The sequence below is a fragment of the Uloborus diversus genome, chromosome 8, assembly GCF_026930045.1.
Source record: "Uloborus diversus isolate 005 chromosome 8, Udiv.v.3.1, whole genome shotgun sequence".
Classification (NCBI taxonomy): Eukaryota; Metazoa; Arthropoda; class Arachnida; order Araneae; family Uloboridae; genus Uloborus; species Uloborus diversus.
This window is the reverse complement of record NC_072738.1, coordinates 102,618,429-102,635,951: the sequence shown is the minus strand read 5'-3', so window position 1 is coordinate 102,635,951 and position 17,523 is coordinate 102,618,429. Positions and strand designations below refer to the sequence as shown.

At 34.5% G+C, this 17,523-nt stretch overlaps 1 protein-coding gene across 1 annotated transcript; it reads right to left on the bottom strand.

Annotated features, from left to right (window-relative positions):
• Nucleotides 1-2,528: 2,528 nt before the first annotated feature.
• LOC129228517 (golgin subfamily A member 6-like protein 26) lies at nucleotides 2,529-14,487 on the bottom strand. Its single transcript, XM_054863197.1, has 3 exons — nucleotides 13,503-14,487; nucleotides 12,681-12,842; nucleotides 2,529-2,539 (listed from the first exon to the last, which is right to left on the bottom strand). Exons 1-3 carry the CDS (start codon nucleotides 14,485-14,487, stop codon nucleotides 2,529-2,531), a joined length of 1,158 nt encoding a protein of 385 aa, XP_054719172.1.
• Nucleotides 14,488-17,523: the final 3,036 nt, after the last annotated feature.

Below are 17,523 nucleotides of genomic sequence, written 5' to 3'. Positions count from 1 at the left end.
AAACCACAAACAATTGTGACTTCTCAATAAAAAATATTGCATTATCTAACCTATTTGAAATCTTTTACGTTAATTTGTTATTAATATTCGTATTTTTCTACTTTGTTTAACATTGCAGTCTTTATTACGCATGTATAATTATATCAGAATAATTTCTAATCTTATAATTGACGTTTAAATATTTTTTAAAAATAGTTCTTTAAAACCAGAGCTGCGAAGTGGGAGGAAAAATGACCAACTCTCTGATTACTCTACTTTAAAATCAGACTGATTCAAACTCCGACTCCGCAAGCACAGGCAGCATTACAAACTTTGGGAGAAAATGACTCATTCCAACTCTTGAAATTTCAAACGTTCAATTCCTTTTCCTTCACCCCAAAATCAATACGGCTCCGACTCCGCAACCCTATTTAAAATTAAACAAAGCTTGATTAAACTATTTATCAATTAATTTTTATCAAAGGTACCCACAGGGGAAGATTATGGCGCAAGTTGCGGCATCAAAAAACAAAACAAAAAAATAAAAAATAATAAAGCAAGGGGGGGGGGGAGGCAGCATTCATTTTTTAAAATTTATTGATTTATTTTTAATTTCAATTATTAATTTACTTCCATTTATTTATTTATTTAGCTTGTGTGTGTGTCATTGGCATAGCACAGATCTTTTCTATCAAAATAATAATAGCAACAATAATTAAAATAAATAAATTATCAAATAAATAATTTAAAAAAATCAATGAAATTACGAAAAAGTGAAAAAAAAAAGGAAAGAGAGTTGAGATGAGGGGGGGGGGAGCAAACCTGATTTTTATTATTTCTTTGTAAAAAAAGATGATCTTAATTACAGCTAGCGATGTCGACATATAAAGCGAAATAGGGGTGATATCAGAATAGTCAACCAAATGATGACAGCACGATGTCACTTACGATATCGTCACAATGACGCTTACGTTATCGTTACAATGACGCATAAACGATATAGGGAGATATCGGAACTATGGGCAAAACGACGACGGCACAATGACGCTTACGTTATCGTTACAATGACGCATAAACGATATAGGGAGATATCGGAACTATGGGCAAAACGATGACGACACAATGACGCTTCCGTTATCGTTGTAATATCGAATACGATATTGTTACGATAGCGCACGCTCTGTCGGATTAGACATCGTTTTATATCGTGACCCGATGACGCAGCGATATAGTATTGGTAAATTTTACGATATCGTCGTACGTTATGTGCTACTAGGGTTATTGTCCAAAGCCATGGTAACTTTGTAATAGAAATGTAATAAATTAGTTGCACAAGATTTGCCTTTCCTGAAACCGTACTGAAAACTAGTCAATAGATTTTTAGTCTCTAGAAAATTTAGTATCTTAATTTTTATCAATGTTTTAAAAATTTTGCAAACCACCGAAGTTAGACTCACAGGTCCAGTGGCGTAGCCAGACCCGACTTTCGGGGGGGGGGGGGGGTTACTTCTTTTATATATAATGTATAATCGCTTGGAATTTTTTCCTTTTCTTTTTTTTTTTTTTCTTTCTCTTCTCTCTTCTTTTTCTCTTTTTTTTTTGAGACTAACTTTTCGGGGGGGGGGGGTTGTCCCCCAACCCCCCCCCTTAGCTACGCCCCTGCACAGGTCTATAATTTCCCAAACTCCCTTTAGACCCTTTCTTGAAGAGCGGTGTAATGTTAGCCAGCTTCCAGTCCTCTGGCACTGTCCCCGAGTTATAAGAAGCATTGAAAATATTTACGATTACATCTGCTAATTCCTCCGCACATTCAACTAAAATTTTTGGATAAATATTATCAGGTCCCGGAGCCTTAGTCTCTTTTTTAATTTTTTTCAAATGAAGTAAAACGTCATCCCTGGAAAATACAAAGTCCTCAAGCTGTACTATAGCTTGTGTCTTGTTGGTGTCAACTGTTGAGATAGAGTTATCGTTAAAAACACTCGAAAAAAAGTTATTAAGAACATTAGCAATATCACTATCGTCCTGAATTAAAATTCCGTGCTCATCAACCAGTGGCCCAATATGACTATTTCGAACTTTCCCCGAATTAGCGTATGCAAAAAACCTCTTGGGATTCCTGTTAATGTTATCTGCCAGTCTTTGCTCCAACTCTCTTTTCTGAATCCGTACCAAATACTTAAATTTACGACTTGCCTTACAATATTGGAGCCTATCTGCACTGTGACCACTTTCTCTAAACCTATGAAAAGCAGCTTGCTTGTAATTTGGAGCGTCTTTAGTTTCCCTGGACAACCACATTGGCCAAATTTTAGTGTTGACACCCTTTCTCCTAAAAGGAACATGATCCCCAACCGTTTCCGCTAGCTTTTCCTTAAACTCTGCCCACGGAAGATTCACATCGCTATTGTCCAATCCAGAAGAAAAAACTGCTTTCAAACTCTGCCTAAGTGCCACAAAAATCAAACAAAATTTATCAAACAAAAAGAGTAGCGAAATGAAAAGTAAGAGTTAACTAGTAAAATTTAATTAAACAAACTAATTAATATCTATGAGGAGCCTATTAATAACAATAAATTATAATTAGAATTAGTTCAATAACAACAGAACGCACGCACACAAAGATCATAGACCAGAATATAAAATAAAATATTTGCATACGATAAATTCCTCCAACTGCCATAAAGAACCAAGACAGGAGTCAAAGCTCTTATCACTTTTCTCTTCCTACCTCCCCCCCCCCCCAAAAAAAAAAAAAAAACTGGCCCACCGATTTGATTTTACCCGTTCTCAGTTTGACCTTGAAGCAGGTGTGAATGTATCATCTGAAAAATAGTTTCTTTGGCAGAAAAAAACAAGTAGTTCCGTCCAGAACTAAACGAGCCTACTTTCCCGTTTACCAATTTCGATTTTTCTTTCGGACGTCAGCTAAATCTCTGTGGATTTAGGCAGCATGCCAAACAATTATTTTTTACCTTTTAAACAATTTTCTTAGAGCGAAATATTTTTGCGTCAGTGCCGCCTTCCCTTTTCCTGCCTGAGGGCCGCAACTCATTTTGAAATAATTCTCGCGAGCCTGAACATATATAAACTTTCAAAACAGTTTATTCTTTTCTGAATAACATGGAAAAATATGGAAAAGGAAAGAGACTTACAAACAAATAATTGTTGTTATAATTACTTGATACTTTTAAAAGTAAATGCATGGTTTTCAAAAACCAATTTCTGAATATTTGACTCAGCCTTGTATTATCACTATTCGCTCTTTTCGATTTGTAGCACATGGAACAAATCGACGGGCCACACGAATCAACTTTGCCGGCCGTAGGCTAAGCACTACTGTTTTACGCCAAAGAGAGTTCATTCAGAACAAATGAAAAATAATTGTCCTAATATTATCGCGGTGAAGCTTTTTTTTTTTTTTTTTTTGCGCAACTTAAAAAAAAAAATTAAATGTCTAAAAGATTTATAACCCTTGTAGATTTTATGCCCTTCATTTACCTCCACTTTGAGATGAAAATTCATTCGCGTGCATAAAAACATTCTTTGTTTACTTTGTGTATCAATATCCCTGAAAAATCTACATTACCTGTAGAGCTACTTCATTTTCATCAGTTGTTTAAAAAAAAAAAAGAAAGTAATTTTGTACAAGGAACTTAAAATGGTAAGGTGTATCATAACTTTTTTCTGTGCTACAAAACATAATTTTTAAATGGAAACCAAAAACAAGTTGCATTATAGAAATACTTTTATTATCATTTTCATACCAGTAAAAGCAAGTCTTAATAATAAATTTCGTAATGATCTGAGCATACACTTAGATTTTGAGTATTTGAAAAAAAAATCTTATTAAAAAATTTAGTACCAAATCGTACTTATTTACTTCATCGTAAGAATTTTTTTCTTTTTATTTTACAAAGCATAAAACGAGAATGAATGTGCAATTAAACCAAGAGTTTACAGAAGTAAGTTTGAAATTCACAGTCAAAACAATTACGAAGCAGATCAATGCATATAAGTGAAGATTAAAAGATTTTGTACAAACTAAGTAGCTGTCAATACTCGAATCCAGGAAACTGGGAGAAATTTTGAAGTTTCTGGTAAAAACGTTTTATATTGTTTAAACAAGAAAAAATCTAGAAGTACAAGTTTAAAGCACATGTGTTTAAAAATAAGTACACCATAACTATAAAATAAAACTTGAAAAGTAAAGTATGCAGATGGAAAAACACAAATCAGTATTTTAATAATACATTTAAATCAACATTTATACTTCAAAAAAAAAAAAAAAACAGAGTTATAAAGATAAGTAAATAATTATTGACTTTATAATGCAAAACCATACTAGGTCGAATAAATATAAAATTAGAAAAATGTTGTAATGTTTAATCTATGCAATTTTCCGCAGTCAACTATTAAAGGTGTAAGTTACATAAATTAATAGAAACATTTTCAGTTCCATTTTATATGAAGAAGGAATAACCCTTAACGTTGTTTTTAAAATAAAAGCAATAAAGTCTCCTAAAACATAAAAGCATTCATTTGATTCGTTTCACAAAAACATATGGTTTGGATTAAACGTTAGCTGTCATGAATTTCCACTCGCGCCTTTAAATGAAATTTGGGAAAAAAACTCTAATTAAATGAATAAGGCATAACAAATATTCACTAAACAAAATATACCACTTGCATTCAAACTTGAAAACAAATTAAGATAATAAGCGAAACACATTAAATTTCAACTCAATCATAACATATGATTATAAACCATCATATTTAGCAAAGTATTAAAACTAACAGTAGTAACTATAACTAGATTCAAAACAGTGAGTTTAATGTGCATTCAATGAATTGGTGATATCCTTATTGAAAAGCAACAGTAATTTCCAACTAAATATTATTCATTCGATCGACCTATGTACAAATATTTTTGATAACAACATAAAACTGATGCAAATTACATAGAGGCCTATAAGTTTAAAATAGCTGTATTATGTACTGGATTGCTCAAGTTATCGAAAAAAATTCACACTATCGAAAAAGCGAGGAAGACGTTCACGTAGTGAAGTAAACGCACAAAAAAAAAAAAAAAAAAAAAAAAAAAACAAGTTATAAAGCTAATCAAAATTGACACTACATACATGGCTTAATAAAGGTATTTTTCCCTTCATTTGTTCAGAATACTTGATAAAGCTGAAGTTCGAAGAAATTTAAAAGAAAAATCATAAAAATTCGATGTGATATATAAGCAACATAACACAAGTGACAAAATTGCATTTCATTCTACGGTTGAAAATCGAATGTATTCTAAGAATACAACAAGTGAAGCAAAATATTACGTTCAATACTGTTTTAAACGTTATGAACAATTTCACAAAATATGAAACAGATACATAGAAATATAAAAATGTAAGCAGTTAGATGAATTTATCGGCACACCATTTCCAGAAAAATATGGTGAGAAACATTAACATATTTCTTAGGTACACATCTAATATTTCTTGGATTCAAAAACAATTATTAAAGCGGAGGAACATTTGATGAAACAGTAAAAAGTTATGAAAATAGTACACGAACATAAAGAAATGACATAGAGTGTCTTATGTAAGTTTAACCCAAAAAATATCAAGTGCAAGAAGAACCATTTTGTCTCCAACTGATTTCAAAGCTTTGAGAATAAATCTGTTCAATTTTCAATTTCTAGTATATATTGTAATTTCGTGTTTCTTTAAAACTCTCAATTACTATTACACGTCACGCCAAACACAAATGATGTACATTGTCATAACTACACAAAGAATACTATTATATTATATAAATACATTGATAAATTATAAATTCAAGATTCGGAGAAAGCGAATATAATAAAAAATTCAAATCACTGAAACACTGGTGAAAAATTAAAGCAGCCAAGAACGCAAAAAACAGGTAATTAGCTTTATAAGTATGGAAAATAGTTTCAAAATTAGAAATACATCGGGAAAAAATCTTTTCCTCTTTTTTTTGCTTCACAAAATAACTTTTGACAAAATAAAAACAATAAGGAAACGCAAATAGATGGTTTACCCTTTTTAGAGGTGCCAAGTATAACGATTTGCCTGTATAACTTTCGTATTCGCAGCAAAATTACGGTGTTATGAACATCGGTAAAACGTTATGAAAAAGTCAAATTTTGATCCGATAATGTTTCTAAAGTTTGACAAATTACTCCCTTTTAAAAATCTGAAGCAAAATTTTCGCGGGAAAATGTGTTAACTACCATTCTTTCAATTTTAATCATTTTCATCAAGCTAAAAAGTCAGGATCGTCGCTCTTCCTAGTGGAATTCATTGACCGTCCCGCGTATGATGCGCGGAAAACGACTGCATGAATCTGGCAAGCCTATTTTTGAATAATGCTAATATCTATTTAAATGAATCATATCCGTTTTAAAATACATAAAATACTATTTTAGACAATTCACTGCATCTCGTTCACTGACTTTTGAAGCAGAGTACAACTAAGCTTAACTCGAGAATGTTGGATGTTTTTTTTTTTAGTTTTTTTTTCCTGGATTGCTGCGCGATTGTTTATTAATCCTTAATTAATTATGAGTAGATGGCAAAAGTCAATTCGGGAAGAAAGTTCTGAACGTGGGATTCCTGATTGTTATCAGAATTATAGTGATGACACAGTCCGACCTTGGAAAAAAAAAGAAAAAAAAGAAGGGGACAGAGCTTGATTATGAACAAAACGCCGTCCAAGATGTATTTACACGATTGTACGCATCCGATTTCTGTTTTTCATATCAGCTATGACTGGTTACTGATAACTTCCGAAGAAACTTGGCACCTCATCGGATAATTCATGATGAATTATACAGCTTTTTTTGAAGCGCAGAAGCAGTATATAATAATTTTTTTAAATAATGCATTTTAAATTATTAATATTCATCGAAAAAGGATGACATTTGAACAACGCAGAAAATTAGTCAAGAAATGCAAATGAAAAACAAAAAAAGCATTCTATAATATAAAGTAGGAGCGAAATCTTGTATGCAAAACTTAATTTCACAAATTAGTCGTGCATTATTTAAGAAGTATGCATTCAAAGAATATATTAAAATTACGAAATTAGAGCAGATATGCATTAAGTACGACACATTAGATAAATTCACCAGAATACTTTTACAACAAAATGTAGTATTAAACATTATTTTATAGAATGTATTCATAGTCAGTAGAATAAGTTAGCATTGACGACACAGTAAAAAAAAATATTTAACAATATTTACATTGAACATAAACCGCATTAGCATAAATATTTGTTTCTTCTAAGTCTTAACGAAAATAGAATTCAAGTGCGAAGAAGATTGTATTTAAATACGAGAATGCCTCCAGAGGTTTTCAAAGTGCTGAGAACTATATCAAGAAAACTTGACAATTTCTACTTTATCATAAATTATTACATTTATCTAAAACTAACGACTACCATAAATACTTGCACTTACAGAGAACAGGCGCTGTTAAGATAATAAGGCAATGATATGGGGTAAAATGTAATGAAGATACACAAGTTTAACATTTGGACATTATTACTTCATTGCATAGAGGAAATCAAAGTTACAAAAAAGTTGCGCTAAGCCATAACATAAACACACTTAAAACAATTTCGAACTGCTTGAAAAATTGGCAGCAAAAGCTACTCTTGTAAACAAAACTGGTGTCAAAAAGCTTTTCCTTTCAGCATAATAAACCTGGTAAATTTGATACTATTGCGAGTGAAACTGTACAATTTCTTGGCCATGGAAAATAGTTACAAATTTACATGAAAACTTCGCGCAACAAAAATTTATCTGTTGTTTAAAAAAAGAAAAGCCAACACGGTCAATAAACGTTATGATAATTTCATATCTCATGCAGCAATGACATAATATTTTCGTAATTGATCTTAAAACTATTCATTGGTCATTAAAAAGCTAATTATGAGTCAAAATGATGACAATAAATTGTGCTCAAGATATGCTTGCAAAATATCTACATAAGTACAAAAAATCAAATGAGAGTGAACTTTGAAGAAAAAAAAATGTACATACAACCACAAAACATATCTCTTAAAAGTCTAAAACTTCGAATATAAGTATTGAAATCATAAATGCAATAATACTATGCTAATGCCAATAGTTAATTATGATGGGATCTGTACATTCATCATGATTTTTTTCGTGTTTCTTTCTAAAAATCAAAATACAAAGCAGAGTTGTTGTCTTAAGTAAATCAACAAATATTAACTAAAATTATTTTTGACAATATTAACAAATAATAACAGTGAAATTGTAGAAAAATATGTTTCAAAATGAATGCATTTTTTAAATGGTGAACCATTTTTATATTGCAGTGTCATGATTATTATAACTATTTAAAAACTGCTGTAATAACATAAATATTTTAAAATAAAACCCAGATGGGTTTATGGAAGCTTGTTACAGATTCATAGTAGTATGCAGAAATTGATTCTATATTAGTGAAGCACAAATCTAACTGGGTGTCATAATTTGTGCTACTTTCCTCAGCAAGAACCATACGAAGATTGAATGCAGTCATCCATTGGTGGAAAGTTCGCGAGTGTGTCTTCCAGTCAATATTAAAGTCCCCTAGTATAATGAAGTTCGCTTTATGAAACACTTTCATCATTTGTGTTAAACAGTCAAAAAGGTCATTCAGTGAAAATTTCGGAGATCTGTAGACTGAAACAATGTGCGTTTCTTCATATTCCACTACTAGTACCTCCAGATGGCCGGTAGGGCTCTTCGTGGCTATTTTGGAAACCGGGCGTGCAAGTGCAGTTTGCTTCACATATGCCGTGCTTCCAACAGCTTTGCGCACGCAGGTCTCGTTATCTATTCTTTGTATGCATTTGTAGCCTTCTAGAGGATATTCTTCTTCTTTGAAAGACCAGTTTTCAACGGTCAATATGATGTCTGCTTTTAATATGTCCTGGTCACATATCAAATCTTTGTGGTGATTGCGCAGGGACTGAACATTGTGGAAAAATATTTTTCTTTGAGCACGAGAAACATAGCTATGCATCAAAGATATTCTGCATTTGGTTTTCAATCTTAAAAGCTCCTGTCTCACTGGATGATATAGTGGTGGAGGTGGCGGTGGTTGAAAATTCCCCACAATGAACAGACCACTACAGTTAGTCACTCGACTGCAGGCAACATACAGGCTGGCTCGATCCATGCCTTTATGTAAATGCAAAGCTATTTCTGTGTAAGTGGATCCTTGGGATTTGTGAATGGTTATCCCTTCTGCTGGTACTAAGGGAAACTGTTTCCTTAAAACTAGTGCTTTAAGGCGTTTACCAGTGTTGAGTTGCCGGCAAGCTCTTTCAACTGGGGTCCAACAAGGAGGAATTCCTCTGTCTTTCATTAGTGTCGAAATGGCGTTTCGGCAGTTTCTCCCAGTGTTTCCATCCTCGAACTCTATCCACACACGCAAAGGTATGGTTCCCAATTTGGTATGGTTTCCCGTGTCAACTCGTCTGAGAACACCTACAGCACCATTCACTAATCCATCTGATGTGTCGATGTTCAGACGGAGCATATACCGCACGCCGTGCTTTAAAATAAGAGAGGAAGGGAGCCCCAGCGTTTCCGTAGCTGTTTTGGACGCAAAGGACCTCAAAATTTCGTCCTTTTTCTCCTTTGATGCCTCCCCCGAAAAAGTGTCGATAGCAGAAGAAATAATCCCGTTTCCGGGTGCAGATTGTATTCTTTGATCATTAAATCGATCTGATTCCGCATTTGTCCGAAAAAGATGCAGTGCACTTGGTGGAACTGTCCGGTTTTCGTTCACCTCACAGCTTCTCATCAAAGCAATGTCTTCAGTTGTCATAGTGCCAGAGGCTAACCTATTGAGAGCATGAGCAAAATCCAGGTTCTCTTGCTGACGCATAATTGTCGTCAGCTCATAAAAGCAGAAATTGTCCCAAAGGGATGGTCCTAAATCCGCCAGGTGGGTCATTTTTCCAGAGGAAAAGACGTGTGAATCTCCAACTGGTTTTAGCTGATGAAAATCACCAAAGCAAAGGATTGAAACACCGCCAAAATTTTCTTCTGATTTAAAAATTTGTTTCAGACGTTTATCTATTTGGTAGAATTGCCGAAGTCCAACCATGCTGATTTCATCGATTATTATGAGTTTGCAGTACATTAAGTGAGAGCATAATGTGTTGCTCATTTCCGCAGAGAGTTCGGGCATATCATGGGAATACTGCGATACGGGAAGATGAAAAACGGAATGCAACGTCGCTCCACCTATATTGTAAGCGGCTTTACCAGTAGGAGCGCACAGTATAACTGAAACTTTATCTGGATCAGCTCCAGGAAGTCCGGAAAAATGGCGAATGCATGCTTGATAGATTGTTTTGATCAAATGACTCTTTCCGGTACCAGCTCCTCCAGTGACAAATTCATGAAAAGTTCTCCGAGTTTTTAAAGAATGTACTGCATGGAGAAAGTATTGCCGTTGTTCAACGTTCAATGACCGAACCATGTTTAAAAACTCATCGTGGGGAACTTGTCTTGCGGGCTGGAAATTTTGTGCAGTTTTGCATATTGCTTCCTCGCCTGCATTTGCAAAAATATCGGTGTCTGCACAACCAATGCGAAAAATTTCGAAATCGTTTTCCAAAACTTGTTCCATTTTCTCTGTCTCATCAAAAACTGCATTCTGAGCTTCTTGCATTGCCGAAGAAAGAGCTTCTCGCATTTTTGATGCATTATACTCTGCTGCTTTTGTTTTAATTTCAACTTCATGAAGCTGATATTTAGATTCCACGTTTTGCTTCAAAATATCGTTGACTTCATCCATCCAGGGGAGGAAGAGCATAATATTCTCTCTGTAAAAATTATAGGACTCGCTCTCCTTGCTAAAATTTCTGTATCTAATAATTTTCCCCCTGTTTTGACGATGAACATAGCCCGATCCATCCCTGAGAGGAAGCCAGTTATTATTAGTTATCTCAAGTGTTTCTTCTTCATCTTCGTTTTCTGCTTCACAAACTGTCTTATTTTTTTGCCGATGGAACGTATAGTATGATGCAAAGTCAGCTAAACAAATTTCATTTAACTGAAGAGGTCGAGCCACATAATGCTCAATCAGCCCTGTGGCAAAGACTTCGGTAGAATCTTCGGGTAAAGACTGAAGCTGTGCTCTTGTTTTCGCAAGCCGAACGCGTTCATTTGGAGGACTCGTATTTATGTATACTGTGCTGCGAGAGCAACGACTAAGGGGCATTCCCAGAATTAAATAAATTGCCTCTTGTGCTGATACTTCATTTGAATTAAGAAAGGTATTTCCAAGACTTCTTAGCCTTTCTTTGATACTCGCATTTCCTTTGCGCGATTGGTCTAAGGATTCTCGCAGAAGTTTCGAAAGACCTCTGTCACTTTTGTTTATGTAGTTTAGAATGTACTGTACACATGCATATGCGTCTAATACAAACTGAATATCTATATTGGATTTAGAGAGTGAAAGTAGGTTGCTGTTGTATGCGTTTATGGATAGATCTGAAAGGTCTCTTCGTATGAATATAGTCGGTCGTTTGATGCTGCTTCTTAAAAGTAAAATATAGTCTTCTTCATTTTGTATTTTCAAGAGCTCAAGAAAAGCGGAGAAGTTTTTGGGAGTCACCTTTCCACGATCGATTTCTTTCAACAAGCTTTGGAGTGCAATGAACTGTTCGGCAAATTCCTTCCGCTTTTCTTCTTCTTCTAATGGGAGAAGAATTTTTGTGAGCTTCATGGGTGGTGCTGGCAAGCCGAAACGGCATAACTTAGTATTTTTTTCCATTTTTTTACACGTGTAAGTATGTTTGTGTTTTTGAAAGGAGGCAAACTCATGAGAAGAACTGCAGGTTATGTACTTGTCGATAAAACTTAGGCATTCGTTAGTAATCTGTAAATCTTCAGGATCATAATTAGGTGCGTTTGCTGCCCACAAGAGAGAGTGTATGTGTGGACTACCCCTGTGTTGAAATTCCACTCTCGTGAAAAATTCAGTGATTGGGTTGTTTTTAAATGGTCCCGATTGAGAAAGAATGACCTTGAAAAGTTCCCTCATCTTATGTTCAAAATACCGGGCAGTGGTGACGGGGTCTTTACGAATCAGCTCCCTCTTCAATGAATTTGGTAGTTATTCTGCTTCTTCAACTGTTATTGTTTTTTTTTTCAATTACTAAGAAGAGAATGCAAATTAGCTCATTCCAGTGAATTTCCGCAGCAGAACAGGAGAAGAAAAAAGTTGGTAACCCCAACTGGCGTATCATTGCTAAGAGGTCCTTTTTTCTCGCTTCCCAAAAAGAAGGTGAAGATCTTTCTGAGCGGAGAACTTCGTAGCCAGAGTCTTGATGAATAAGTTTTTGCACTGAAGCTTCGTTTAAAAGTTCAGATGCAGTAATGTTGTCTGTATTTTTTGATTTTCTGAGGCATAGAGATATGGAGCTGTAGACTCGATCAAGTGAACACCGCATATGCTTGTAAAAGATGTTAGGGATGCTCTCAGCGCATCTACGGTCACTTCTCCGTAATTCCGACTTTCCCAGATCACGAATGGACACCCCAGCACAAGATATTTCTCTTCTCTGTCCCATGTAAATTGAGGGGAAGGATAACTCCTCTGCATCTTTGTCCAAAAATATAGAAATTGGCCTATTACCTTCACCTGGTGCAAATTTAATGCCTTCTACGGGCTCCAAAAGTGTTTCGTGGTAAACCTGATTGAACAATTCTTCATTGATAGCATCATCATCAGTGAATTCTTCGTCCCAAACGTCATTCAAATTTGAATTTTCTGCAGCTATATCAGCTTGCTTGTCTTCTTGGATAACAATGAAATCTTTTGGATTGTGTCCATGTTCATTTAAATAACTTTCGGACAGCGTTACTCCGTGATCAGTATATAATTTTTGTTTCACTAAGTACGAAGCCCACTGGTGAACAACAAAGGGGCGTATAGTTTCATATATGTAAGGGTTTTTAGATTTATATTGCCGCATCAACTTTAGCTGCACTGTATGAGTATCATCCATTGCTCGAGGTAAAACTGACACCATCGTGTCCACTGAAACTGGAACATTAACAACGTTTCCACGAACTCCAAACTGCTTATCAACGCCTAATGGTCGAATGTTCATGAAAGGAATGCGAGGTGACACAAGTCGTTCTTCAAGGGTTGTCATCGGCATCAAACTACTATTTTTGTCTGGAAATTTGAGCCCATTCGATAAACTCAAACGTGGAATCTTACTACATTTTAAACTCTTGTGACAAGTTTTACACAAAACTATTGTGTCTGTTTGTAGAACTACTTCTAAATTTTCTTGTAAGAAGTGTCGAAACTTTTCTTCAAGTCGTTCTCTTTTACGAATAACAACAGATTTCCGAAAAAATAAGTTATCGCAACATATGCATGCATGTACTGGGCCATACTTTAATGCCTCAAAGTATTTTTGAATAATTGAATTTTCACTACCATTACCATGGTCAAGATTAATGGTTTCACTCGGTTCATCGTTCTGTGCATCAGGTGTTTTCTTAGAGGTAGAAGCTCCTTCATTTACCCTCATTACTTTCTGGCCTGTTGCATCTATGAATCTCTTTTTTACACGGTCGCTGATATTAGCTCTCTTTTCCCGTTTAGCTACCGCATCCTTCACTTTTTCTTCTTTACGAAAGCTGACATTTGTCCTCTTTACTTTTTTGTCTCTCGCATCTTGCTTTCTCTTTTTTTCACGGACGCTGACATCAGTTCTCTTCTTTCGCTTGGCTTCCGCATCTTTCACTTTTTCTTCTTTACGGATGCTGACATCAGCTCTCTTCACTCGCTTCGCTTCCACATCTTTCACTTTTTCTTCTTTACGGATGCTGATATCAGCTCTCTTCACTCGCTTGGCTTCCGCATCTTTCACTTTTTCTTCTTTACGGATGCTGACATCAGCTCTCTTCACTCGCTTGGCTTCCGCATCTTTCTCTTTTTCTTCTTTACGGATGCTGACATCAGCTCTCTTCACTCGCTTGGCTTCCGCATCTTTCACTTTTTCTTCTTTACGGATGCTGACATTAGTTCTCTTTACTTTTTTGGCTGACGCATCTTGCACTCTCATTTTTTCGCGGACGCTGGCATCAGCTCTCTTCCCTCGCTTGGCTTCCGCATCTTTCACTTTTTCTTCTTTACGGATGCTGACATCAGCTCTCTTCACTCGCTTGGCTTCCGCATCTTTCTCTTTTTCTTCTTTACGGATGCTGACATCAGCTCTCTTCACTCGCTTGGCTTCCGCATCTTTCACTTTTTCTTCTTTTCGGAGGCTGACATCTGTCCTCTTTATTTTTTTGGCTGACGCATCTTTCAATCTCTTTTTTACACGGACGCTGGCGTCAGCTCTCTTTACTCTTTTCGCTTCTGCGTCTTTCTGTTTTTCATCTTCACGAAGGCTTACTTCAGCTCTTTTCACTCGTTTGGTCATTGCATCACGAACCTTTTCTTCTTGTCGAAAAATAGCATTTTTTCTCTTTAATCGTTTGGCTTCGGCATCTTTAAGCATTTCTTTTTCTCGAAAAGCAGAGACGCATGTTTTTTTTACTTCAACTTCTTTATCTGTTATTGCAAAAACCTCAGACTTAGAGGTAGAGGGAACGTCATTTCTTGCTTTTTCCCCAGAATTGACACTTCTTTTGCAACCTTGATTGTTTAAATCCTGAGCTTTTCTCTTCCTTTCCTTTTTCAATCGAGCCCTTTCTTTCCTCCGTTTTTCTTTTTCAGTGTTACTTAAAAATGGTTTTCTTGCCATTCTTTAGCTTTGGTTGTTTGTTCACGTCAAGAAAAGTATTCATGTCCTAAACAAAAATTATTTTAAGTGGGAAAAATCTAAGAATCTGAAGTTGGTAAAAAAAAAAAACTTTTTTTAAACCAAAAAAAAAAAACCTTTTTTGGTTTAAACAAGGTTTTTTTTTTCTTTTTGTTTTACACCGAGTTTTTCGATTTAAACACTATTTGAAAAAAGAACTATTTCGTTTTTGGATGGTCACGACTATTTAATGAATTAATAGTTAAATGAATGCTTCATATTCACATTTGTAACTAACTTCTTGATGATTAATTAAATAATTAAGGATAAAATCTTGTAAGTTCATTTCTTCATACGTAAAGCTTTCTTACGTACAAGTAAATGAACTTTGAGTAAAATAAAATTCAAAGAAATAATTTACTGAGAGAGTTACTGGTTGATTAAAAATAAGGTAGAATAAAATGTTCAAACGCCAAATAAGAACCGAACAGTTTGAATTTTAATCTTAGGGTCTGAAAATGGCATTAAATGCCATTTTCTGGGCTCTTTTACCCGAAATTGTAACCGTTCAGTTCAAATTTAGCGCCATTCGAAAGCCCGCGAAAAATACTCCTGAAATTGAATTAATTTCTTTGAATATCAAATGAACTAAGACTAAAATCACCGGTAAAACCTTAAAAGCATTTTTAAGCCTATAATGGAACAGAATTTCATATTGGAAAATTATCGTTTGCGCGATCTCATTTTAAAATGGAATGAAAACAATTCAGAAGGTTGCCACTTTTTCTTTTTTTTTCTTTTTTTTTTTTTGACCGTGACTAAATAAAATTTTGTTTTTATTTTGCGGTAAAAATTCCTACTTTTGATTATTATTTGGCGATTTATATTCTTTCTTTTTTTTTAGGATTTTATTTGTATTTGCGGACGGTTGCGTTTAATTTATTCGGGTATTTTTGATTTGCAGTTTTCTTTTTTTGAGAATAATTATTTTGAAGGGGAATTTTGTAGTATTTTTTTCTCTAATTGAAGCCTGATTGTTGAACACGCGTCACTTGACAAAACTTTTATTTTCGAGGTAGATCGTGCAAAGCCGGGCAACGCAGATAGTCTACCTAAAAATAACAAAGAATATGCATGTGTGTATATATGTGTGTATGTATTCAAATCCACAGTTTACGCCGAATTTCGACCATATTTGGCAGGGAGGTACTTGGACAACCGATAAGGAGCTTAGAGGGGTTTTCGAACGCCAAAAAAGAACTGATACGTTCGAATGTTAATTTTAGGGCCCGAAAATGGCATTAAATTGCTCTTTCTACCCGAAATAATTATCCGAACAGTTCAATTTTGGCAGAAATCGAAAACGCGCGAAAAAGATTCACAGGGTTCCCTTACTTTGTTTCAATTTCAAAAAAAAAAAAAAAAAAAAACTGTAAAAGCTCCGGGAAAAAATTAAAAAGCATCATTAAGCCTAACTTTATTTTCATATCGAAAAACTATCGTTTGCGCGATCTCATTTTAAATTAGCGTTCAGTTGGTTGCCAACTTTTTTTTCTTAGCGGTGACTAAATGAAACTTTTGTTCTTGTTTCGAAGTAAAAATTTCCCCTTTTGATTATTCTTTGGCGATTTACGTATCTTCTTTCTCCTGTTTTTTTTTTTTTTTCCTTTTTAGGATTTTAGTTGCATTTATGGAGGGTTGCTTTTAGTGTATTCAGAAATTTTTGATTTGACGTTCTCTTTCTTTAAGAACGATTATTTTGACGGGAAATTTTACAGTATTTTTTTCTCTGTAATTGAAGCCTGATGTTGAACATTTGAGCATGCGTCACTTGACATAATTTTTATTTTCGAGGAAGACCGTGCAAAACCGCCGGGCGACGCAGCTAGTTTCAAAAAAGTGCGTTACGTGTTTTTGAGTTATGTTTTCTACAGGAACGGGGAGCGGGATTTTTCTTTCGTTCTAGCTATACTGTGTTTTTAATTACGTTTTTTTAAATTACGTGCTAATAAAAGGAGAGAGCGATATTTTCTCTAAAATGTCTGGATTGCTAACCGATCGGTGTTCGCTTCGTTCCCTATTCGGATGGGTTGCGATAGTATGTTTTCTTGCCGAGTCAGGTCATAAACAATAAATTTGGTAGATTATTTTACACTAGAAAATCTGTGTCTCAAAGCCTGAGTGACGTAAGTCACATTTTTATTAATTTACTGGAGAGCATAAGAACGTTTGTTTACTGCATACGGATGTCTGCATCGCGCTCTTACAACACTGGTAAATAAGTATAAAGTTTTTATTTCTTTTTTTTTTTTTACAAAATTACTACAGAGTTTTCGGTGCTGCAATGATAAAATAAAGCCCTCACTGCAACTTTTTATAACCTACGGTTTCATACTAAGATAAGGGTTGAGGGACATAAGTACATTCATTTTATCGCGAGTTTCATTGTTGGTGATGTCAGAGTGTTACTGGAACATTGATTTTGGCTTTTTTTATGTATCAGGATTCTAAAGCTACTGTCAATGTGGAATAGTATTTTTTCTATATTTTCTGGAAAAAGGTTTTTAAATTACAAAAAAAAAAAAAAAAAAAAAAAAAAAAAAAAAAAAAAAAAAAAAAAAAAAAAAAAGAAAGAAAGAAAAAAAAAAAAGCTTTTGGTTTAAATTTCTTAAAAAGTCGTTTGCGCATTTTGAATGAAATATTTTCTATCACGGG